A 25,898-nucleotide genomic window follows, 5' to 3' on the forward strand; every position below is an offset into this window, starting at 1 on the left:
CCTCTCATTGGTTGGCCTCTCCAATGTAGATGTCGGAGCCCTCCTGAAGTCAAGGATGCAGCGTATCTGTTCTAGTTTGCTAGAACCACGTGCTTACCCTATTTTAAAAATACACACATAGGGGCGCCTGGGTGGCTTTGTCAGTTATGCGTCTGACCTCTGCTCAGGTCATGATCTTGCGGTTCATGAGTTCAAGCCCTGTGCTGGGCTCTGTGCTGACGGCTCAGAGCCTGGAGCCTGCTTCAGATTCTGTGTTTCCTTCTCTCTCTCTGCTGCTCCCCTGCTTGCACTCTGTTTCTCTCTCTCTCTCAAAAATGAATAAGTGTTAAAATTTTTTTGAAAACATGCAGGTAATTTAGCAAGACTTGTTTGTACTGAACTAATATTCACTCCAAATGGTTACCATTTTCCTGTTAGCTCATTCCTTTAGAATTTATCTGGTGGTATTAGCCTCAAGCTTACTGTTGGTTCTTTCCCGAATCTTCTGCACCCCCTCAGAATATGGGGATGGTATTTACCCTTCATTTCCTCGCTGATTCCTACACCCTTGTGGATAGAGGCTGAGAGATCCCCTAGGTGCATCCGAGCAGGCCGAGAGAGACCTAGCACTGAGAATGTTGAGGTCGTCCTTGTCCCTGTCAGGAATCCACATTTCGGAACACGTGGCTTTCCTGCATGCCATCCATTTCCACAGAGTCACCTGCTGTGTGCACAGAGCTGGGTTTCAAGTGCAGAGGTTGTCCAAGAGTGAAGGCTGTGCTTCTCCAAGGTGCCTCTTGGACTTTCATGGTAAGAACTCATCTCTGGCTGGACAGCCCTGGGCCTCTGTTCTTTGGAGTTCTCGCAAATCCCACCCGAGCCAGCCCAGGGTGCCTTGCAACGGGCTTGGCCCACCTTGCATGGGCAGGAGCTTGGCACCTGCTGCCAGTTTGTTCTCCATGTCAGCTTTCTGCTACCTGTGCCCTTGGGTGTGGGTGAGGTTTCAGGGGCCAGTGGGTCAGCCCAGCAGACAGTTGTGTGAATGGCAAAGCAAGGTCAGTCCCCCGGAGAGCCCATGGTATCAGCTTCCTGTGTGGCTGGCCCCATGGGTGAGGCCAGGGCACCAAGATCCTCCTGTCCTGTCTCCCTTACTGGAGCTATGACCTTGGGGCCTTCCCTGGCTTCTCCTTCACCTTCAGCACTGGCCTCCCTGAGCCAAAACTGCTGAGTCCAACCCACCGGAAGCCCCTCTAAGGCAGGGTTCTCTCCCTAGCACAGGGTGGCCCTGAGCAGGTTCAATGCAAGGGCCAGGTGCTGGGAAGACTTCCATGTTCAGTCATGGAGAAAAGCCTTTTCAGCTCCTCTCTGGCCTTTTGTTCCCAGATACTGAGAGGCAGTGGGCAGTACAGGGAGGGACATGAGGGTTCAGGAGAGGGGGCAGCTCATAAGAGAGAGGTGTCACCTTTCACAGTCCACTAGTGGGAAAGCCTCCTTGGTCCTGGCCCTGTGCTGTTTCCTCTTCTTCCCTGAGCTCCATTGTTATGTCACAGTCCTTACCATGCTTCCTCATTATAGAAAGAAGTTTAAGGCTCAGAGAGATTAAGTAACTTGTCCAAAGACACACAGCTGTGAAAACACTCGTGCTCATTTCATGGATTTATGCATGGCATTTTATATCATTTGATCCTATTCCTATGTGAGAAATCTTTTATCGGATGATGCTGAAATATTTTTGGAGCCAAAGATATAATGTTTATAATTTGTTTAAAAATAATTTGGATGAGGGCACCTGGGTGGCTCAGTTGGTTAAGCGTCTGACTTCAGCTGGGGTCATGATGTCACAGTTCATGAGTTCGAGTCCCACATCGGGCTCTCTGCTGTCAGCCCTGCTTCGGATCCTCTGTCCTCCCCCCCCCCCCCCCCCCGCCCCTACCCTGCTTGTGCTCTCTTTCTCAAAAATAAATAAACATTAAAAAAATAATTTGGAGGGAGGGGGAAGTGTGTGAAGGGATAGAAGAAACGATTTGGCAAAATGTTGATCATTGTTGAACCTAGGTGATAAATACACAGGTGTTCACAGTTACTATTCTCTGTGTTTGTGTATGCTTGAAATGTTCCACAATAGCAACTCCATAAAAGTTAAAAATAAGCCCCATATGCCTGAATTTTGGAAATAATTTGTTCCCCATCACAGCTCACATTTACCAAGTGCCAAAATAAGAACACAAGTGACTTCAGGGATTCTTTGCTGCAAAGTTGTGTAGTGGGAACAGTATTTTTGCTGATGAACAAACTGAAGCTCAGAGAGGTGAATAACTTGTCCGAGGTCACACAGATGTGGTTTCTGAGCCTGGATCTATGTGGGCTCACATGGTATGGTCCAGACCTCATGCTCTGAGAGTTCTACTCGTCCTGCCTTATCAGTCTGGTGACCAGCTCCTTTCTGAGCCCAGCCTTTGCCCCTGCTGGGGGGCAGGGAGCAACCCATAGCCCCATCTAGGGGAGAGGAGGTTGCACATAGAGGACATCTGCTTTGGAGGGGCTGCTCCTTGTAAGGGCAACTTGGGGATCTCAAAGACACATGGGAGCACCCTGGCCTGGGCCTGGGCGGGTGGGGAGGGGGCCACAAAACCTCATTCCAGCCCATACTGCTCAGCACACCTAACTGGATCCCAAGCCAGGGAATGAGAACATCTGCAATGAATTATTTCTGCTCCAAACACCTCCACCTGGTGGATGACTGCTCTTCACAGCCATTCCTAGGCCTCAGTTATTCTCATCCACGGGTGGTTAGAAAAGATTTCCCAGCACAGCCCTGGTGGCAGGCCTGGCAGTTTCTCAGGGGGCTGGCACTTGCGCCCTGTTTCCCTAGGGAACCAGTCCAGGACTTACACCCATCCCCACCACTGTAGCCAGAATGGCAGGGTCTGCCTTTGAAGTGGCTTCACCAATGGCAGAGGCAGGCCTGACAAGGGTAGATAGTTCCACCGATGATTTAGATCTCATTCTACTGAAGGCCTCCTGGAGAGAGGGAGCTCTCATCCCCCTGCATACCCTCCACTCCATCCATCCATCCATCCATCCATCCATCCATCCATCTCTTCTCCCCTTATCTGCTATTGCCCATCTCCCTTTTTATATAGTCCCCTACCAACAGATCCATTAATTCACTCATCTATCTTTCCTCTGTCCTTCCTAATGTTTGCCACTCATCCACCTACCCATCCATCCATCCATCCATCCATCTATCCATCCACTCCTACATCTCTCCATACACTCACCCACTCACCCTCCCACCCATACATTCATCCACCTACCCACCTAACCCAAACTTCTACCCACCTAACCATCCACACACCCACCCAACCATCCTTCCACTCCTCCATCCATCCACTCCATCCATCCATCCATCCATCCATCCTCCCATCTACCCATCCATACTTATTCACTCATCCATTCACCCAACCATACACCCTTATTCATCCATCCATCTATCCATCTATCTACCCATCCATTATTCACCCACCCATTCATCCATCCATCCATCCACCAAGTCATCCACCCATCCATTATTCAGCTATCCATCCATCCATCTATCCATATTCATCCATCCATCCACTCACCCACACCCACATAGACCCATCCACCAACCTTCCCATCCATCCATCTATCCATCCCCCCATCTACCCATCAACCTTTCCACATCCGCTCACACCAAAAGTCCATCTGTCTATCAGAATACCCAAACATCTATCTTCCCCCTCCACCCATTCACCAAAGTAGCCAACTATCTATCCAGCCAGTCAGCCAGCATCTCCCTCCCTGCTCCTGCCCACCCTCCTGATTCATCCAATCATTGAGCTTTCTCTGACCCTATTTCCTGCTGCAACCTAAGCCAAGTGTCAGGATCCCCAGATGGCTTAGGGGAGGCAGAGGAGGAGGAGAAGGAGGAGAAGGAGGAGGAGGAGAGGGAGGAAGAAGAGATGACTTATCTCACTGAGCCCTCAGAATGGCTAAGTCATTTGCTCTGTGAAGTGACCCACAGGCAAGGCCTCCCTCTCTGAGCCTCAGTTAGGTTGTGGACCTTATGGCTTCTTATTGCCTAGCCTGATTTAGTTTTCCTTTGTTTCACAAGCACCTGGTTCTGCCATGTCCAGACCCACTTTGAGGCACATGACTAGCTACCAGCTTGCCATATGCAGTCTCCTCCCAGGGCAAGTGATGTGCATTCTCCCCAATGTTCTCTCCTAGGTAAAGCAACATCAGTGCTGGCCACGGAGTCATCCTGGAGATTCTGATAAACCTGCCCCTTCTAAATGTACCAGGAGATCTCCATCCCCTTCGCCGGGCCCTTCTCTGTACTCTGCTTAGAGGTGGGGATTTTTGCCTTCCTTTTACCTTTAAGTGTCTTCCCCAGAGTAATGCGGCTGGGAGAACAGGGCAGGGTGTGGGGTGCAGAGGCACCTGATGCCCAGTACACTGGCTGCCTTCCGAGCCACTAGAGCATTTACCCTGGGATGAGGTTTTGGCCACACGGGGACGCTCTCTCCTCCTCTGCCACTACCAGGGCCCTCCAGGTCAGCTTAATGGATCACTGACCAAGGGCCTGATCCCAAGAGCCCATGAGAGGGTCCTTCCTCGCCTGCCATCTGATGCCATGTATGAGTACAGGCCAGGAGCGAGGTCAAGAGACGCCTGGAACCAGAGGCGTGGTTTCCCTGCCAGCTCTGTAGGGCCTGATTTCCTGATGGGGCAGAAAGGGGCTGATTTTAGAGGAGCTACAGTGTACAGGAACGGGCTCAGGTCCCGGGTGTAGGGGTGCAGACGGGGATGTAGGACTCGCGCTAGGCCTGCCCACCTCGTCACAGGGGGCGATGCGGCCCATCACGTCCTTCAGGTGCCCGATGGTTGACTCCTCCTGGAAGTCCCGTGGGAATGTCTCCGTCCATTCGGCCAACAACTGGAGGAGTTTGGGGCCAAACTTCCGGACCCGGGCCTGCAAGGCAAGCCAAGGAGCGTCTGCGCCAGGTGAAGGGTGCCTGGAGGCGGGGCCACATCAGCCGCTGCATCAGCCGCTGCATCAGCCCCTCACCGCTCATCCTCTGCCGGGGTCTGGACCACAGAGGCGGCAGCGCTGGTGGCCAAGGGAGGTGTGCCTCGTGCCTTTTCTGTGTCAGGTGACAGGGATGCGACATGGGGATGGGGCTGACCACCGTGGGACAGGGACAGACACACCTTTGAGGCAAGGTCCTCTCTTATTTTTGCCTGCCGGGCATCCGGTCTCCCTTCCTCTGGTGATAACATCTCAGTTTGCTTTGGGGGTTTCCCCTCTCACTCATTCCCAGTCCTTGGGGTTCAGTAGCAGCTTACTTAGCTTCAGGCCTCGTGGCATGGGCCCGAATCAGTGCTGGCCAATCAGAACACAGTACACACCCATCATGCACAGTGATTGGCTCACACATGGACATGGCGTCTAAGCTAAGCCAATGAGATAGAGACTTTTACTGGGAACTATTTAGAATGCGGCATGCTCTTTCCACCCAAATTGGTAAGAGTAGATGGTGAGCCTAGGGTGGCAGAGGCCACGTGCCACTGTGCAGGGAAAGGGTGAGGCTGGCACAGAGGAAAACAGGGCGGTGGGTGGGAGGGAGAAAGACCAGATTTCAATGCGGGTCATTTGAGCCCCTGGAGCCAGAGACACTTGAGACTTTGCAGTTACATGAGCCAGTAAATCCCTTTGTCTTAGGCCAGTTGCAAGTGGGTTTCTATCACTGTAGTAGCAGAGCCTGATCGACACACCTATAAATAATCATAGCCTGCAGGATCTGGCCAGGGACGGATGTGGGGAACCACAAGAAGGCTAGGCCATCAGCGGACCCCACAGAGGAGAGAAGGTTGGAACAGAGTGTGCGGAGGGCAGGAAGCCCAGCAGAGGCTGCAGAACCATCCCACGTGGCAAGAGTCCTACTGACGGGGCTCTGGGGGCCCGGGTCTGGACTTGGTGTAAGCCCAAGGGCTCCCATAGGGCATTGGAAAACAGTACCTGGTTAAAGGTTGCAACTTTGTCCCCTCTGTCTCTGGTCCTCTGGTAAGTCAGAAACCCCTGTGGGCTTCTCCTCCGGAGAATGGGGACTCACTGCCACTCCAAGATGCAGATGTGTGAGGACATGTCAGGGGAGCGCCTGCGTACTCAGAGGGCCCCTGCCCTGCCCCTCACCTTGTCCAGCACCGGCTGGTCCAGCTGCTGCTGCTCAATGCACAGGTGGCAGACCCGGGCCAGGAGCTCCCGGGGCTCGATGAAGAGGCGGGAGCTCAGAAGGAAGGTGAAGATGTAGGCTTTCTGGGGGGACAAAGAGAAAGGCACCACGTGCTCCCCAAGTCATGGCAGGGATGTGCCCTCATGCCCCAGCCCAGCCCCAGCCCTACTGTCTCCCCATGCCTGGTGGAAGAAAGCCCACTCTGAGGCCCCTCCTCCCCACTGAGTGGGCCACCCACCTCGGGGTAGTAGTCAGTTGTGGGCACCAGGTGCTGGATGAGGGTGTCCAGGGAAGCTGAGGAGGGAGCTCCGTCCAGGAGGGGCTGCCCGGCCTGCTCGCCATCCGTGGGCTCCGTGGGGGGTGGGCCAAGGCTGCCTGGGGTGACCATGTCGGAGGCGCTCAGTGTCCGGGGCATGCCTGCCTGTAATAACAAGGAGAAGTTGAGACACGCCTGAGCTGGGGCCTGCTGGTCCTCTGTGCTCCTGGCTGCGTGGCTCTGACTCCTACAGGCACTTTGGTGTCCACCCAAGTCCAGTGATCACTTCCTGGGAGGCCTTCCAAGGATCCTTAGCCCCACAGCACAGCACTCCTCAGGAACCAGCCACCCTCTACTCTTGGTCCAAGCCATTTAGGGACTAACCCCTTCCACTCCTACCTCAAAGCAATGAAGGTTGCTTTTGATAAGACTTGGACAATTAGCATATTGCCCCTGCCCCTGGCCACAAAGACAATTAGTTCAGGGATGGGTCTGATCCAAACTGGAGAGCTCATGTGCAATCCCAGAACTTCTGTGGTACTCAGAAGCTCTCTTCCCCCTGGAGTCCCTGAGCAGGCAAGAATGGCACCATTCAGGCCATCTTGGCCCCACAAGGAGCCAGGGAGGTGGGCACATTCCTGAGTTCCTTGGGTGGGGCCTTGCGTCCTGCTGTGCTTGAAGCTGCTGTGTGGACTCCTCCATTGCGTGAGCCTGTTTGACGTGCGGTTCTCTCAGGTGGCCCTGTGTAGCCTGGCGCTCCAGACTCTGTGTGATTCAGACCCACTGACCCATCCAGCTGTTTCCTCCACAGAAATGCTCTCCCGCCATGTGCACTCACTTATCCCTGTGCACCTGGCTAAAATGCTTCCTCGTCCGTGAAGCATTCCCTTCTTCCCTACAGTGACCCCCGCCAAGGCTGGGCCTCACTTCAGGTGGGCAGCACCAGATTCTCCTTGTCAGCGCTGCTGGGTGCTTGCGATGTGGCTGGTGGTGTTTGGTGCAGAGAAAGGCCACCTGTGGCCTGTTTGTATAGTGACTTCACCCGAACCTCATCCAGGTGGGGCTCAGTGCACGTGCTCTGAGCTGGCACTAGTCAAGGGCTGGCCTGTAGCAGGTGCCCATCTGTGTGTGTGCTGTGGACCCGGGTTTCCTCCCCCATGTTCTTCCGCATATCCCTGTAGGCCAGTCTTCCTGAACTAAGCCTTCAGGGCACTTATGTCTGTGAGTCCTGGCCAAGCCTGTGACTGTTTAACCATCCCCCATGCTGGGCATTGAAGTCACCCTACAGTCTTCTTCTTCTTCTTTTTTTTTAATGTTTATTATTTTAATGTTATGTTTTTAAAAATGTTTTTTAATGTTTATCTCTCTGTTAAACAGAGAGATAGCCAGAACAGGAGTGGGGGGAGGGGCAGACAGCCAGGAGGGAAACCAAATCTGAGGCAGGCTCCAGGCTCTGAGCTATCAGCACAGAGCCCAATGTGGGGCTCGAACTCACGAACTGTTAGGTCATGACCTGAGCCGAAGTTGGACACTCAACCAACTGAGCCACCCAGCTGCCCCTCTTTTTTAATGTTTATTCATTTATTTTGAGAGAGAGAATGAGAGAGAGAGAGAGAGAGAGCGAGCAGGGGAGGGGCAGAGAGACAGGGAGAGAGAATCCTAAGCAGACTCTGAGCTGTAAGTGCAAAGCCCAACCTGGGGCTCGATCTCCTGAACTATGAGATCATGACCTGAACTGAAATCAAGAGTCAGACACTTAACTGACTGAGTCATCCAGTCGCCATCACCCCCACATTCTTAACCAGGGAGTCCTGCAGGGTTCCTGTAGGGACCTTCCAGGGAACAGAGTCTCCCCATCACCCTGCTCACTCTGCTTGTGCATTTCCCATGGCAGACTGGAACCCAGGCCTATTTCTGTCTTTCCTGACCCCTTGGGTGACCTGGCTCTGAAAGTAGAGACAGGGGTGTGCAGAGTCAGAGCTGAGGTTGGGGGTTGGAGGGAGCCCTGAGGAGGGCTGTCCTGAGGGTGTACAGGGACTGGGTCACAGCATGGGGTGGGGGTTGGCAGTGTGGGAACCAGCGTGGATGTCTGCCGGCACAGTCCTGGCCCTGAGCACAGCGGCAACTTTATTTTCACCTCCCCGGCAAAGCTGTAAGTGTTCAATTTTCAGCTGATGCAACTGTGAAATGTCACAAAACCACCTCTTGCCAACCTGTGGGGGAGGCCGCAGGTGTGCACGTGGGCACACGGGAGGCTGCTGAGCTCACTGGGGGGGGGGGGCTGTCAGCTCTGGGATGAGGGCCAGCTCTGCCCCACAGCCAGGGCCCGGTGTCTGAGCCTAATTCCATAAGACAGAACTCATGCCAGGCCGGCAAAGCGTGGTCTCTCCTGCTGGATACCTGGCACCTTCTCTCTTCAGGGATCCCAGTCCAATTTTCTCAAAGATGAGCCACTATCTTGGGTCGAGGTGATTCTAGAAACCTCTCTGCAGGGCAGGGTAGGAGAAGCCCTTCTGGGGAGGCCAGGATGCCACCACTTCAAGAGGTGAGCTGGGAAGCCCCCAGATCACCTCCAGGCCTGGACTGCCACTGGGGGCTGGATGCGGGATGCTGGGCACGTGGGGAGGTGGGTGGGCTCAGACTCAGCTCTGCTTTGGAGCAACAGGCTCACACTGGAGGCTGGAGCGGAGCTGGAGGCCAGAACCATCGTGGTCCACAGGGATGCCCAAACAGTGGACAGGCTGCTGGCATCACCCCTCCGACCTCCAGCTACCCATTGTGACCTCGGCTGGGCCCAGGCCTGGGGCTCAGTGGATGGGCTTGTGTTCCTGCTGCTGGAGTCTCTGGCTCCCTCTGCACCATTCTAGGTGCCGTGGACTCAGTGGGATCTCTCAGAACTGGCGGTGGGAAGTAGACCACGAGCAGACCAATGTGTGCAGAGAGAGTGTCCCACGGAGGCATGTGCTCTGCAGGGTGTGCCCAGGTGAGGGGAGAGGGGAATGGTGGTGCCCCGCCAATCTTTCTGCCCCTTCCTGCAGGTGTGCTGGGGAGCACAGGGCTGTAGGGGCCCTGGGGGCACAAGCCAGCCTCCTCCTTCCTCCAGCAGGGGCTCCAGAGAAGGAGCCCAGAGAAGGGCTGGGGGCAGGTGGTGCTGTCTGTGCTGAGGACTGAGGGCAGGAGGCAGTCTGTCTGGAGACTTGCCAGGCCAAGGGGATCAGCGTGTGCAAAAGCTTAGGCAAGCTGGGGGGCAACACGCTTGATCATGGGAGTGTGTGCTTGGGTGGCAGGAGCCAGGCTGTGGTTCCTGGAGAGATAGGGGTTGAGTGACCTAGCAGGGGATCAGGGAAAGTACTGGGTGCTGGGGGCATCCCACGCCCATGTGCAAAAACACAGCCATGTGAAGACAGAGCCCCCCCACCCAACGCCCCAGTTCCATAAGCAACTGCTTGTAGGAGAGCTTCTTTATGCAAGGATGAAGAAATATATATATATATGTATATACATATATATATATATATATATATATATACATGGCACCTTTTCTGTCTTTATTAGAATATTGTACGCATTCTCCTGTGCTCTTTTTACTAACAACGTATTTTGAAGATCTTTCCTTGGCAGCATAGAGGGTGTTTGTTTGTTTGTTTGTTTGTTTTAACCACCTCATGGTTTTCCATGCTTTAGATGTCTAGGGATAATTTTTTTAAAGTTTATTTATTTATCTTGAGAGAGAGAGAAAGAATGCGTGAGCACAAGAGAGGGGAGAATCCTAAACAGGCAGAGCCAGACATAGAGCTTGAACCCAAAACCATGAGATCCTGACCTGAGCTGAAATCAAGAGTTGGATGTTTAACTGACTGTGCCACCCAGGCTCCCCCAGGGATAATTTTTAAAAGCCAATGTTGCAGGGGCACCTGGGTGGCGCAGTCAGTTAAGCGTCTGACTTTGGCTTAGGTCATGATCTCACTGTTTGTGAGTTTGAGCCCTGCATTGGGCTCTGCACTGACAGTGTGGAGCCTGCTTGGGAGTTTCTCTCTCTCACTTCTCTGCCCCTTCCCTGCTTTCTCTCTCTCAAAAAAAATTTTTTTAAAAAAGCCAATGATACAGCAACTCAAGTGTCCACTGATGATGAATGAGTGAACAAAATGTGGGCTATCCTTACAATGGAATATTATTCAGCCTTAAAAAGGAAGGACATTCTGACATGTGCTACAACAATGAAGCTTGAGGACATTATGCTAAGTGAAAAAGGCCAGCCACCAAAGGACAAATACTGTGTGATTCCACTTATTCAAGGTACTAGAGTAGTCACATTCATAGAGACAGACAGGGGAAGCAATGTGGTTGCCAGGGGCTGGAGGGAGGGGGAAATGGGGAGTTAGTGTTTACTGGGGACAGAATTTCAGTTTTGCAAGATGTAAAGAGTTACGAGGATAGATGGCAGGGACGGCCGCACAACAACATGAATGTATTTAATAGCATTGGACTGTGCCCTTAAAAATGGCTAAGATGGTAGATTTTATGTTATGTGTATTTTACCACAATTAAAAAAATTTTAATATGTATTTTTGAGAGAGACAGAGACAGAGTATGAGTGGGAGAGGGGCAGAGAGAGAGAGAAAGACAGAATCCTAAGCAGGCTCCAGGCTCTGAGCTGTCATCACAGAGCCCGATGTGGGGCTCAAACCCACAAACCAGGAGATCATAACTTGAGCTGAAGTTGAACTGAGCCACCCACACGCCTCTACCAAAAAATTTTTTTTAAAAAGCCAGTGATGATGGGAAAATTGTTTATTGTCACAATTTCCCTTGAAAAATCCTTGAGATCACCAGTAAGTCTTCCAATCTGTGTTTCTGTGAACACTGACTGCATGGTGTATGTGCAGGGGGCCGGGGGCCTGGGCATAGACAGGGTCTGAGCCTGAGGGGCTCACCATGGCTGGGGACACTGGGAAGACTGGTAGGCTGCTCTGCCTGTGACCTCTAAAGAGAGGTTTCGATTCTCTCCTTCTGCCCTGCTGGGGGCCTGGGGCTCTGTGTGTGTGAACAGACACGTGCATGATATGGCTCCAGTAGGCTTCTGCTTTATACCCATTAATGCACAAGACTGCATTAAACAGCCGGTGCTATCAGGTATGTTGGAGCATCCCATTAAATACAGCTGGGGGGGGGCGCGGGTGTACTGTGTCACGGCCCCTTTGAATCATACAAGATCTGGCTCCATGTACCAACAGCCTGAAGTTTGATAGCGCCTTTCACCTCAGTCAAATGCTTGGAAACGCATCCCAAGAAAATCATCTGAAGGGGAAAAGCTGGGGAGAGGGGTCTGCTTTGGCATGAACTATAAGCAGGGGATTAAATCCAGAGCACCATAGATGATGAACGAAAGGAGATGGGACAAGAACATTAGCATGCACCTGTTAGTGTGGTGTCTGTTGTCACCGATAATGGGGTAATGAAGACTTGGTGGCAACACAGAAGCGGTCATAGTATAGAAGGAGAGGGGCGCCTGGGTGGCTCAGTTGGTTGAGTGTCTGACTCTTGGTTACCACTGAGGTCATGATCTCAAAGTTCCTGAGATTGAGCGCCATGGAGCCTGCTTGGGATTCTCTCCCTCTTTCTCTGTCCCTCCCTCCACCTCTCAAAACAAACAAGTTACATTAAAAATTTACATAAAAAAAGGAGAGACCACTGCACACATAGCGCGATACAAAACATATTGGAGTGGATAAGACTACAATGGGGCACTGCAAAAGGTGTCATTGATATGCATCCCCCACCCCCACCACTGTTATTGTTTTAGTGTCCTTTATTCCAGCCCAGTCATCAAACAAAGCCTCAAGGATGACAGGCCCCAGGAACACCTGAACCAATCCCAGGGCTGCAAGGGGTGCTGGGGTCAGGGGCATGTCCACCCTGTGATGATGTCACTGAGGGGGCATAGATGCCTGGTTCTGACTTACAACCGAGAGTGGCCAAGCCACTCTTTGCACTCTCTGACCTGCCCAGGGGAGGACCCCTGCACTCCGGGATGAGCGACTCACCAGGCCTTGGCACACACCAGACCTGCCTGCCTGGTGGCCTCCCAGCACCACGTGGCTCTCCCTGTGCTGTGATTCCTCTAGGAGGGGACTGGGTTGCTCACTGCTGAACTCCTAGGGTCAGCCCCCCCACCTGGCACATTCATAGTGGGTGCTTGGTCAAGATGTGTGGTGTTCAAGTGACTCAGTAATGCAGGTGAGAAGCAGTGAAGCTTGAGATTAAATAGTGCAAAGGGGATGTGGCTAACATACATGTGGAAGGGATTCAGGTGGTAGTCAGTGGGGAGGGAGGAGCAGGGGAGATGTCTGGGGTCCTGGCCCAGGAAGGATGATGGGGCCACTTCTCCCTGCCTGCCCCCTCATCTCATCCCCTAGCCTTCCCATCTTACAGATGAGGAAAGTAAGGCTCAGAGAGTGAATGGCCAGTGCCCAGCTCACAAGCTAAGTACCCAGCAGAGCTGAGACTTGAGCACAGGTGTGTCTGGGTCCTGGGCCCTGTTCTGTCCACCAGCCCACACGGGCACTGATGTTGGCATCCCCAAACCACAGCCTCCAGGGGACTTGGCTGGCAGAAGGATCACCGCGGCCCCTCCTGGGACAGGCCAGCCCTTTCAAACATTGTGTTTGGCCTGTGGGTGCCAGCCTCAGGTGCTGTGTCTCTTTCCCACCCCAGACCCTAGTTCCAGACCCAAGTCCACCCTCCTGGTGCCTCCATCTGTTGAGTCTGCCTTCTCAGCATCCATTTCCTTTCCCTTCTGGCCAGAACATCAGGGTTTTGCTTGGGGAAATAACCACCACACTCTCTAATGAACACTGAACATCCTGGTGAGACTGTCAGGAAGGCTATGCCTTCAGCGGGCCAAAGGGTGGGCACCATCACAGGCTGGGCCAATCAGACGCTGCCATACTGAAAAATGCACCTGAAGGGAACCTGACCCGAAGAGGCCTAACACCTGAAGGCAGGCTTCTGAGTCACAGCTTCCCCCAACTAGGCATGCACTTCTGCCTCCATGTCCCTGCTCACATCCCCTACTCCGGCTGCCCAGCCCACACCTGTCAGATGCATCCGTCTCTTCACATTCAGGTCTCCAAGCCCAGTATCTGGAGGTCCTGGGGCACATCTGACAGTTATGAGGCAGCCAGTCTGCATGGCATCTGCAGAGGGGGGGAAGGCCTCCCTGGAGACCCACCCTGCAGGTGGGCATCCTTCCTTCTTGTGTTGCATGAGGTTCAGACCCGGAGCCCACTGGCGGCCAGGATCTAGTGCTGGACATTTTGGGACTGTGTGGCCTAAACCTAACTCCTTTATGGGAGACAGGGGGAAATGTCTGCAGGGACAAGTGTTGGACCAGGTAGGATTATAAGGAAGGCCCAGACCCAGAGGATAATCTTTCTTTCATTTCCTGTTTATTTTTTTCTTTTTTCTTTTCTTTTTTTTTTTTTTTTTAAGAGGGAGTGAGCGTGAGAAGGGGATGATCCCATGACCCTGGGATCATGACCTGAGCAGGACACTCAACCGACAGAGCCACCCAGGTGCCCCTCGTTTCCCAACTTAAAAAAAAATTTTTTTTAAAACTTTTACTCAGTTTTGAGAGACAGAGAGCACAAGCAGGGGTGGGGCAGAAAGAGAGAGGGAGAGAGAGAATCTTAAGCACCCAGTGCAGAGCCTGATGTGGGACTTAATCTTACAACCATGAGATCATGACTTGAGCAAGAGTTGGACACTTCACTGACTGAGCCACCCAAGCACCCTTATAATTATTTTTAAAAAGTTTTTAACATTTATTCATTTTTGAGAGACAGAGACAGAGTGTGAGTAGGGGAGGGGCAGAGAGAGAGGGAGACACAGAATCCAAAGCAGGCTCCAGGCTCTGAGCTTCCAGCAAAGAAGCTGACATGGGGCTTGAACCCACTAATCATGAGATCATGACCTGAGCCAAAGTTGGACACTTAACCAACTGAGCCACTCAGGTGCCCCCCTTTTTTTTAATTAAAAATTTTTGTATGTTAGCCAATTTGACAATAAACTATATTAAAAAAAATACAACAGACATTCCTTGTTTCACGCAAAAATTTTTTTTTAACATTTATTCATTTTTGAGAGACAGAGACAGAGTGTGAGTGGGGGAGGGGCAGAGAGAGAGGGAGACACAGACCAATAATTATTTTTTAAATAAAAGGATGCATTAGTCTACAATATCATATAGAAAACAAAAAGTGGAGTAACAAAGTTATCATAATACAGGATTTTATAATTGCCCATGTATATATCTTTACCAGAGATGTTTAAATTTTTTTTTTTCAACGTTTTTTTTTTTTATTTATTTTTGGGACAGAGAGAGACAGAGCATGAACGGGGGAGGGGCAGAGAGAGAGGGAGACACAGAATTGGAAACAGGCTCCAGGCTCCGAGCCATCAGCCCAGAGCCTGACGCAGGGCTCGAACTCACGGACCGCGAGATCGTGACCTGGCTGAAGTCGGACGCTTAACCGACTGCGCCACCCAGGCGCCCCTTTACCAGAGATGTTTATATGGCTTCAAGTTACTAATTAGTGTCCTTTCATTCAACCTAAAGATTCCCTGTGGTATTTACTGTAAAGCAGGTATAGTGGTAATGCACTCCCTCAGCTTTTATTTATCTGTGAATGTCTTAATGTCGCCCTCATTTTTGACATAGAGTTTTGCTACATATAATTGATAGTTGATAATTATTTTACTTTCAACACTCTGAATAGATCAACCCACTGCCTTCTGGCCTCCAAGGTTTCTGATGAGAAATCTTCAGATAATCTTATTGAGGATTCCTTATATGAGACAAATCACTTTTCTCTTGCTGCTTTCAATATTCTGTCTTTAGTTTGATAATATGTTTCAGTGTGGGTCTCTTTGTATTTACCCTACTTGGAGTTCATTATGTTTCTTGTATGTTTATATTTATGTCTTTCATCAAATTTGGGAAGTTTTTGGCCACTAGTTCTTCAAATAATCTCTTTCCCTTTCTCTCTTTTCTCTTTCTGGGACTCTAGCAACATGCATTGCGGTTTACTTAATGGTGTCCCCCAGACCTGTTAGGTTCTGTTCATTTTTCTTTAATCTTTTCCCCCCTATTCCTCAGAATCAATAATTTCAATTGTCCTATCTTCAAGTTCACTGATTTTTCTGTCTGCTCAAATCTGCTTTTTACACACTTGTAGTGAATTTCTAATTTTAGGTATTGCATTGTTCTTTTTCAAGATTTCTTTTTGGTTTCTTTTTATGTTCTCTCTTTATTGACATTTCTATTTTATTCATACATAGTTTTCTTGGCTATCCACCTTTTTTTCAATTGTTTTTTGTTTATTTATTTATTTAGAACAAGCAAGGGAGGGGTAGAGAGAGAGGGAGAGAAAATCCCAAGCAGGCTCCACACTGTTAGTGTGGAGCCTGACATGGGGCTCAAATCCACAAACTGTGAGATTATGACCTGGACCGAAATCAAGAGTCAGGCACTTAACCTACTGAGCCACCCAGGTGCCCCAGGGATGGCTTCTTTGATTAATTTCCTCCCTTTAATTGTCTATACCTTCCTGTTTATTTGCAGGTCTTGTGATTTGTTGTTGTTGTTGAAATGGGATGTTTGAGTCTTATAATGTGGTAACTCTGGAGGTGAGATTTCTGCAGGGTTTTATCTGTTTCTTTTTTAAAAATTGTTGTAGGGTGCCTCTGGGCTGGGATATACATTTAAGGTCCTTTTGGGTCTTTTCTGAGCCTATGCCTTTCTCTGCATGTGCAGTAACTTTCTAAATTCCCTTGTATATGTGGTTGCTTCTAAATAGCCAAATCCTTAAAAGTCCAACTTCTAAAAGGAGAAAAAGGAAGAAATGAAGGGGGAAAACAATAGGCCCTTGAAGTCCCCTGGAAGCCTCTTCAGCCAGTACAGATTGAAGCAATGGTGGCCTGCCTCTGTATCTGCACTTCTGTGATCAGAAACAGCAATAAGCATCAGATCCTCCAGAATTTGCAGACAAGGCCCTTATTGTCCACCTTGGCTCCCACAAGCTGTGGGTAAACTATTCCAGGAACCTGTGTATGGCTGCCTGTCATGAGGCTGGGTGGGGTGAGGTGGGTGGAAGATGGGTAGCTGCTACTGTGCTATGATCTTAAATTGACCAAAATTAACTGAACATTTCCAAGCATTCTGATGGAAGCTGCAGGTCTTTGAACAGGCTCCAGAGTTCTAAGATACTTACACCAGATGGATTCTGCCAGTTCAGCTGTCTGGCTGAAAAGTCTTGGTGCTTCCTGCTCCACTGTCTTCCCTGATACCCTCCTCTTCCCATTATATCTTTAACTGCATATTGGTATTGGATTTTACATGTGGGTTTTATATCTCATTAGTTCTAACAGTCTTGTTTTTCCAGAAGGCAGTTATGTCTACAATTCATGGTAATTTAATCTTTTCCTTTCTGGTGGTTAAACCTCACACACTTTTCTTATCATAACACATTGGACAGAACTTTTCAGGAGAAACAAAGAGAATAGTGCTGGTGAGAATAAGCATCCTATACTTTTCTATCTTACTGTCAGGGCCGGGTGTGCCGTGGGATAGAGCTCAGAGCCCTTTTAGGATGATGTTCCTAGTCCCCCTGCAGCTTTTTGGGAGGAGCTGAGGCACACAGCTCCTGGCACTGTGTGTGTCCCGAGAGCCCCATCTCTCTTCCTTCCCTTGACATGAGAAAGAGTGCCTACTCCTGTCCAGCTATACCTCTGCAGAGTCCATGTTTCAGCATTGTTCAGTTTTACTTCTATCTGTGCAGGGCCTGCAGAAGCTCCAAGAAGAGGCCTGAATTACAGGTTTCCTCATAGGGTCCACACCAGACTTGCTCCCCAGATAGCGTATCTGGAGCTCCAGCCAGACCAGGGCATTATTAAAAGAGTCAAATGGGCATCTTTGCTTGGGACTACTTCTGCAGGAACAGGGACAGTCCCTGTGTCCTTGGTTGGGTGGTGGTGGTGGGGGTACTGAACTTGGAGTCTTTTTCAAAGGTCTTGGGCAAAGTGCCTGCTCCACCTGACCTGGACAGTTTCTATGTCCCAGGTTTCAGTTCAAGAGAAAACATGTGTCATGCTTTATGTGTCTTTTGTTCTCATATGTCACCTAGTCCTTAAAACAACACATGGGAATGATTACCTACTTTATAGATGAGAAAATCTGGACCCTAAAAGGTAAAACAGGATGGGCAGTGTTACCAGCTCAGTGACTAGTACCCCAGGCCCCTGGGCTCCTGACTCTAGGCCCAGCTCTTGGCCCTGTCCCTGGGAGGGGAAACTGGTACAACCTGAGCAGGAGATAGATGTGGTCTAGAGATTCAGCAAAGGAGTGGGGCTCAGGGGCGGGGAGCTTGGGGAGGGCAACCTGAATATTGAGAACCCCAATGTGGCCTGGCTTCCAGGAAGCAGGGAGCCCACTGAGCAGCCCCTAATGGACTCAGCTGAAGAAGAGACCTCAGTCGATAGCCAAGTTCTTCCTGACTCTCATAGGAACCTTAGGGGAGAAAAGAGTCCACCCTGGGTAGGGCCCTGGACCATGTCAACTCATGCCTGCTGCTCCGAGCAGTGGCAGTATCTTGTCCAGTGTCCACAAAATGCTGTAGTCCTCCACTTCTCCCTCCCCAACAAAGCCTGGGGCTGAGGCACTCATATCATTCCAATTTGGGCCCCATAAAGGGCTCCTCCCTGTTCCCTGGTGTCTGAAAGGATGCTGTGGAGGTATGAGGGCCTCCCCCAGGCATGAGCCCAGGGGTTCTGCTTGCCTCAGCTGGGAATGCACCTGGCTTTGCCTTCAGGAGGCCATCCAATAGACCTGGCTGTGAGGGGAGGACTGGCTTCAGTTATTTTTATGCGCCATATGGCTCTCAGCTCCTGCTGACAGAACCTGCTGCTTCCACATCTCAGGAAGCTCCTGTGTCTGCAAGCTCAGGGTCCAACTTGCAGCCAGTCTGCCACATGCAGGTTGATAGCACCAAGACCCACCATAGGTTGGTAACTGAAAATAGAGCTCTTCAAAGAGGGAACAGTTGGCCCCTCTGTTGCTCCATAATCCATAGGGTCCCTCACTCTTGGTCTCCATCCTCAATTATTTCCTGAGGACACACTTCTATAAGGAGAGCCACTGGGCTGAAGAATGGTAGTCCTTTCAAGGGGATCAAAATATACTGCCCGGTTGCTCCCCTGAACACAGAGAAGGGGTTTTGTTTTGGATTCCCAATGGTCATGCTTCCTTACTTCCCGGGACAATTTCTCACCACTGGATGGAATCCTGGTTAGGGTGGGGTGAGGGGTTAACTGAAGCCTGGCCAGTGAGAGTTCAGCATCCCCTTCTCCCATCCCTGATCAGGGACCTGGGTTATCTAATCAGAATAAATCCTGGGCCTTGTTTGGAGATCAACTCAGAGATGTTCCCTCGATATTTTTTCCTCTCTATACTTTTATTATTTTATTAAAAAAATTTAATGTTTATTCATTTTTGAAAGAGAGAGAAAGAGACAGGGCATGAGTAGGGGAGGGGCAGAGAACAATGGCGACACAGAATCCGAAGCAGGCTCCAGGCTCTGTGCTGACAGCTCAGAGCTGGACGTGGGGTTTGAAACCACAAGCCATGAGATTTTGACTTGAGCTGAAGTCAGATACTTAACTGACTGAGCCACCTGGGCACCTTATTATTATTTCTTAAAGTTTATTTATTTATTTTGAGAGAGAGAAAGTGTGTGTGTGTGTGTGTGTGTGTGTGTGTGTGAGCTCACGCACATGCGTGTGAGTGGGGGAGGGGCAGAGAAAGAGGGACAGAGAGAATCCCAAGCAGGCTCTGCACTCTCAGCACAGAGCCCCATGTGGGGCTTGAATTCACAAACCATGAAACCACGACCTGAGTCAAAGTCAAGAGCCAGACACTTAACCGACTGAGTCACCCAGGTGCCCCTCCTCTCTTATACTTATACAAAAATTAAACACAAAAGAGTTTACAAATACATCTACAATTTAAATTATAACAATTTTTTAATTATTAAAACTAAATGAACATCTGAGAACTGATATACAGGCTGATATAAAAAGCATTATCAGTACCTTAAAACCCCTTATTCACCTTCTGCAAACAAGCTGACCTCCTAACCCTCAACTCTAGCTGATGACCATCCTTTCATGCTAATTGTTTCCTTGCTTTTCTTTATAGTTCTACCTGTGTATCCATTCCAGACAATATACCACCTATTCTTAAAAACAGAGGGTAAGCACACTGGACAGAGGCTCCAGGAGCGGGTGAGGAGAGCACTCTCCGGGTCGTGGGCTGACTTCCCCTTCGCTGGAAGCTGACAAGGCCCCTTCTGGGGAAGTGGCAAGCAAGGTCACAAGTGAGTCTGGGGAAACACAGGGCTCTCCACAGCCGGGCGCCTGGCAAGGCTGAGGTGTGCACCGGGCACCCGACAGAAGTATGGCCAGAGGGAATGGGCTGCCTTGTATTTTCCACTTCTGAGCCTGCCATGGCCCTCTGGCTCTCGGGGAAAGCCAAGAACTTCTGGGAGTGATACATGTGTCCTCAGCAGAGCACGAGGGGAGAAATCCTCAGCAGCACATGGTCAAGGCAAGCCAAATCCTGATGAAAATCTGGGCCAACCTCTCATGGGTGATCTGTCCTTGGGTTAAGGGCATGGCCCGATGGAAGTGACAGGGGAAGGGGGATCTTAGTGATGACCGTCTGTCTGTCTCTTGTGTCACACAGAGCCAGAACGGCTCAGCTGCCCCCACATCTGGAGCAGAGCTGCTGATCTGGGATCACTCCATCATCCTTTGAGGAATTCCCTCCTCACTTCTTTTACTGGGTCTCCTGCTTCCTGTATCTTGTCTCCTCATTTTTCTTGGCTTATTTTCATTTTGATGGAGCACGTCCTCCAGTAGCTTCTTGCAAATAGATACTTAGGAACAAAATTTTGAGACCTTACATGCCTGGGAATGTTCTTACTTTACCATCATACTTCTAGTATGTTTGAAAGCTCAGCAGGGTATAGAATTCTAAATCAGAAATCATATTTCTTCGGAATTTTGAAGACATTTTCTTGTGGCTTACCTCTCAGAGCTTTGTAGAATTTTTTTTTTTTTTTTGGTTCTCAGTAGGATGACCGGTCATTCTGGCTTTCCCAGGACCATCCTGGCTTTAGCATTGAAAGCATTTCCTAATAAACCACTCAGTCCTAGGCAAATCAAGACAGTTGTTCATCCCAGCCCTAAGTGTCCTGAAATTTTACAATGATGCACCTTGGTATGGGTCATTTCTATCCCTTGTGTGGAGCACTTTCCAGATGGACTCAGGCCTTTTAGTGCTGGGATATTTTATTAAGTAATTTCACAGAAGACTTTCTTTTTTTTTTGTTTGGGACTCTTAGTATTCATGTTGGACCTCTTGGACTTGTCCTCCAATTTTTTACCCTTTCTATTAAAAAAAATTTTTTTTAATGTCTATTTATTTTTGAGAGAGAGAGAGAGAGAGAGAGAGTGCAAGTGGGGGAGGGGCAGAGAGAGAGAGAGTGAGACACAAAATCTGAAGCAGGATCTAGGCTCCGAGCTGTCAGAACACAGCCCAACATGGGGCTCGGACCCACGAACCACAAGATCATGACCTGACCTGAAGTCGGACGTTCAACTGACTGAGCCACCCAGGTGCCCCTCTTTCCTATTTTCCATTTAAAAAAAACCATGTCATTCTACTCTCTGAAAGCTTTTCAGTTTTGTATTCCGAACCTTCTATTGTTTATTTCTATTGACATGTTTTGAATTTCTATGATGTATTTTTCCTTTGAATGTTCCTTTTCAAATATATGACACTCTGTTCTTTTCTCACAGATGTAAAATCCTCTCTTACTTCTCTGAGGATATTAGTAATCTTATTTTTTAGCGACTTCGTTTTATTAGAAATTTTCTTCTTCCTTCATTGCTTTTGTTTGCCCCAATTTGCCTTCCCCCCCTCATTTGTCTTGGTCAACATGTTCCCTGTTGGTAGTATTCCTCAGGTGTCCGGGAATCTTCGGCTGTCACATAGAGACTAAGAAGCTGACTGGATATTCTGAGGGAGAGGGCAGGGCTTGCGGAGTAGCTCCTGGTGGGGAAATCATGGTGGGCTGCTTGGGGGAGGAACTCTAACAGGAGTCTGGAAAAGAAGCCATGGGCCTGACTCCTTGCCGGAACCAACCCCCTTACTTAGTCCACTGGGCTTTGACTTCTCAGGTCTGCTCTGTCATTGGTTACTCATCCACCTGCTTTCCAGCCTCCTAAAGTTTCTTGCTGTTGTTGCTATCCCTATCCTCCCTGTGTGTGTGTGTGTGTGTGTGTTTAACAAAAGTGTATTTTAGTGGAGGTTTCAGTGGGGGCAGGGTGTTCAGCCTGTCCTCCCAATGCTCTCTTTCCAGCAGGAATGGAGGTTGAGCAGATGCAGGCCTGAGCTGCTGGTGGCCATTTGGTCACCAAGGGGAGGCTGGGAAGGCCCCTTTCTGCCCCTGAGAGGGGGTAGGGGGAAAAGCCTTGAGCACCGTGTTTGGGATCCAGCTGCACTCAAAGTTAGCCCCGGTGTTAGGCTTTTTTGTATATGACACAGTTGATTCCCTTTTTTGTTTTGTTTTGTGTTGGCCAACTTGACCTGGGCCGATATCACTGGACGTGGAAAGAGTCTTGATGCCCCCAAATTGCTCCAGTGACACTTTGCCTGCAGGGCTCGTGCCCGCCCACCTGTGGCCTCATTTATCCCATGAAAGGTGGAACTCTTTGGCAACTTGGAGGTATTCCCTGCAGATTCCCCCTAGTTCCTGGTGGCTCAGCGCAGCACCCCTCCCAGATCCCTCCTGCAAGAAGCCATTTGGCTCTGGCTGGGCCTGAGGAGCAGAGAGGGGTCAGTAAGGGCTCCGGGGTCCAGTCAAGGCACCATTTCCTTCCATGTGCACTTGGCCTCTGGGTACCCCCAGACTGGCTGCCCCCTGCCTCCCACACACCTGGGTATAATTGTTCTGCAAACTCAGACATCTTTCTCCAGGCTGTGTGAGGGGTGGGCTCCACGCTGGGAAGAATGTCCCCTGTGTCGGTGACACACACTGGCCACTGGCCTGGGGTCACTCCACCTGGCTCCCTGTAGCACAGCCTCCAGGGAGAGACCCTCAAGCTGCTCTCACACACATCCCTACCCTAATGCAATTCCAGCATCATCCCCACCATCCGTGCCAGCCTTGCGTCTGCGAGTAAAAAACCTGGCTCCCTACCACAGATAAGCCATATACTATGTGTCCGTCACCCATGATACAGTGTTAGAAAAGCCTTTAAAATGCCTTTAAAGGTAACAAATAGAAAGTTAACCTTGGGGCGCCTGGGGTGGCTCAGTCAGTTGAGCGTCTGGCTCTTGGTTTCAGCTTGGGTCATGATCTCAGGGTTTGTGGGTTCGGACCCGGCATCGGGCTCTGCACTGGCAGATTCTCTCCGACTCTCTCTCTGCCCCTCCCCTACTTGTTCTCTCTCTCTCAAAATAAATAAAAAAATTAAAAAAAAAGAAAACGAAAGTTAACTTCTAGCTAGGAGCACAAGAGGGGGCGAAAACTGAGAAAAAAATATCTCCTTCGCTGAGTCTCTTGGCAGCAATAATCCACACACGGCTTGAGAACCTGCCTGTGAAAACCTGGCGGATCCCTAGGGTGGATTCAGAGGTACTTCCCACAAATGCTTTAAGGCGTGTTTGCCTTGGCATGCTGCTATTTACATACACATCCACGGCATCCGTATTTACGGCATAAAGGTGGTGGCATTAGAGAAATGTGTCAACGCGATGGACGACAGAAAACCTGAGCAGGGGTACATGCCTCCATTTGGCCCCTCCCCCTGGAAAGTCGTGGATACTGAAAGGAGGAGGGGCATCACTTAAGACCCTACCCCGCCTGCCCCCAGCCAGGCTTTGCTCAGAGCCCCGGAAAGGATGTGAAACAGGCCTCTCCCAGGCCTCTGCATTTTATATGCCTGGGACAGACACCATGGGTACAGGCAGGTCTCCTCCACAGCCTCCAGGCTAGAGAAGTGTCTCCCAGGCTTGGGGGAGAGAGGGAGGGGTTGCAGAGAGCCATGGGGCTGAAACATGATCCACCTGCATGGCCCAGATGGGGCCACGGGGATTCCCAGGCTGAGGGGAATCCACTGACATCAGTGCCTCATCCTAGTTTCCCACACTTCAGTGCCTTGGATGCAGCCTGGAGGGCAGATGTCCAAACAGACCTTGATCTGCACTCCCAGGTGGGTGGGGATTGCCAGGACTCTAAAGTAAACAGCTGGAGGGCAAGAGAGGTCAATCAGATACCATCTGCCCTCCGCTGGGCTCAGCCCCTGAAACCAATCTGCCGGGAGCACCGTCCCCTCACTTCACCTGGCTGATTCCCCATCATTCAGGGCTTGCTGGGATGTGTCTCCCAGATGGGACCTCTGTGATCTTGTGATTCATAATAAGAAATACATTCATCCCATGGGGCACCTGGGTGGCTCAGTCGGTTAAGAGTCCAACTTCGGCTCAGGTCATGATCTCGTGGTTTGTGAGTTCAAGCCCCAGGTCAGGCTCTGTGCTGACAGCTCAGAGCCTGGAGCCTGCTTCGGATTCTGGGTCTCCCCTCTCTCTGCTCCTCTCCACTCATGCTCAGTCTCTCTCTTTCTCCCTCTTTCTATCTCTCAAAAATAAAAAAAAGAAAAGAAAGGGGAAGGAAGGGAAGAAAGAAAGAAAGAAAGAAAGAAAGGGAAAATGGCAAACTCACTGTCAGTTTGGTGGCACTTCAAATTCTGCTCTTTTTCTCCAGCCTGCCTGCTATTATTTACTTTTCCAAGTCCCCAAATAGCTGTTCCATGCATTCTGTCAGATTCGAAGGTGCCTTCAGTGGGAGAGGTAGAATGGAGCCATCCTAGAACCAGAACCCTGGTCTTTTTATTTTTAATTTTATTCTTTTTACAAATTAATAATGCTTGTTTTTGTTGCATTACTTTTTTTTTTGTTTTGTTTATTTTGTATTAGTTTTGAGAGAGAGAGAGGCAGAGAGGGGTTGGGTGGTAGAGAGAGAGGGGGACAGAGAATCCAAAGCAGGCTCTGTGCTGATAGCAGAGAGCACCAAGCAGGGCTCGAACTCATGAACCGTGAGGAAATGACCTGAGCTGAAGTCGGGCACTTCACCGACTGAGCCACCCGGGTGTCCTGTTATGTTAGTTTTTATAGTCACTTTCTATTTATGGTGATTTAGGTAGGAACATAAACTTTCATTATAAGATATATTAATTTTAATAAATGAGTCGATTTTACAAAAAAACAGTAAGCCTACACTGGACCTATCTGCCTGCTTGCTGTGCCCAAAACATGCTGTCCACACTGCCACCTCCAAGTCAGGCTCTTCATGGTCTCCTCTGTTTTAGAGCACCCTTCTCCTGTTCCCCTAGGAGGTCCAGATGCCATGTCCCCTCCCAGAAGAGACCTTCAGAACTGCAGCGGACAGGGGGCAGGGGCCAATAAATACATTTGGAGGATGCACAAAGGGTCCTCTGAGCCAGTGGGGTCCCTGAAGAGGACATGTCTGAGGGTTGGTCTGCTGGGAGAGGAAGAGCTGTGTCAGGTGGATGTGTGGGGCAAGGGAGTGTGCAGGCACCTCACTGTGCCTCAGTTTCCCCCCATACACAAGGAGGCTAACAAGTCTGTGTAAGCTTGGAGAGGCTGTGAGTGATGATTGGCACCAGCGTTGGTGACATCCCGTGACATGCCTGGGCCTTTCCCTAAAGTCCTTCTTGTGGCCCATGAGCTCCCACCTCTCTGACCTTGTGTCTAATTCCCCCTCCTGCCCCCCACACTGCCCTCTGGTACACGCTGCACTCATTCCTGCCTCGGGGCCCTGTGCTTGCTGTGCCCTCACTGGGAATGCTCTTCCTCCAGACCCTCACCTACTACCGTCCATCAGAGCCCACTCACTGTGCCCTGGGCCCCGTTTCGTGCGCCTGTGGCATTCATCTGAGTGTGAAGTTAACAGGCGTCTTCTTATCTACTTGTTTATCTGCCTTCCTCCCCACAGGGCTGTGAGCTCCTCGGGGATACAGCTTTGTCCATCCTGCTCACGGCATCTGGAACAGAGCTCAGGCAATCAACACTTGCTGGCCGAATGAATGCATGGGTGGATGGATGGACGGACAGATGGACGGCTGAAGGAATGACAGTCACCAGGAGGTGACTGGATGCAGGGGCCGATGGAGGAGAATGGAAAAAGGGCTCCGCAGCGTCTGGCCACCAGCTGAGGTCGACAGCGGTGACCAGGCTGCTCTGCGGCCTGGCCAGCAAGGCAGCA

General features: G+C 50.4%; 1 protein-coding gene across 1 annotated transcript in view; it reads right to left on the reverse strand.

Annotated features, from left to right (window-relative positions):
• RASGEF1C (RasGEF domain family member 1C) overlaps positions 1-25,898 on the reverse strand; it is an 88,344-nt gene that overhangs the window by 32,279 nt on the left and 30,167 nt on the right. Inside the window, exons 2-4 of the mRNA XM_086706496.1 lie at positions 6,475-6,657; positions 6,197-6,319; positions 4,838-4,975 (exon numbers count right to left, since the gene is read on the reverse strand). Of these exons, the coding sequence (XP_086562622.1) occupies positions 4,838-4,975; positions 6,197-6,319; positions 6,475-6,651 (438 nt within the window). The 5' untranslated portion in view covers positions 6,652-6,657. The remainder of the gene's footprint in view (positions 1-4,837; positions 4,976-6,196; positions 6,320-6,474; positions 6,658-25,898) is intronic.

This window comes from Puma concolor, chromosome A1, assembly GCF_028749965.1.
Source record: "Puma concolor isolate L17-30 chromosome A1, mPumCon1.1.hap2, whole genome shotgun sequence".
Classification (NCBI taxonomy): Eukaryota; Metazoa; Chordata; class Mammalia; order Carnivora; family Felidae; genus Puma; species Puma concolor.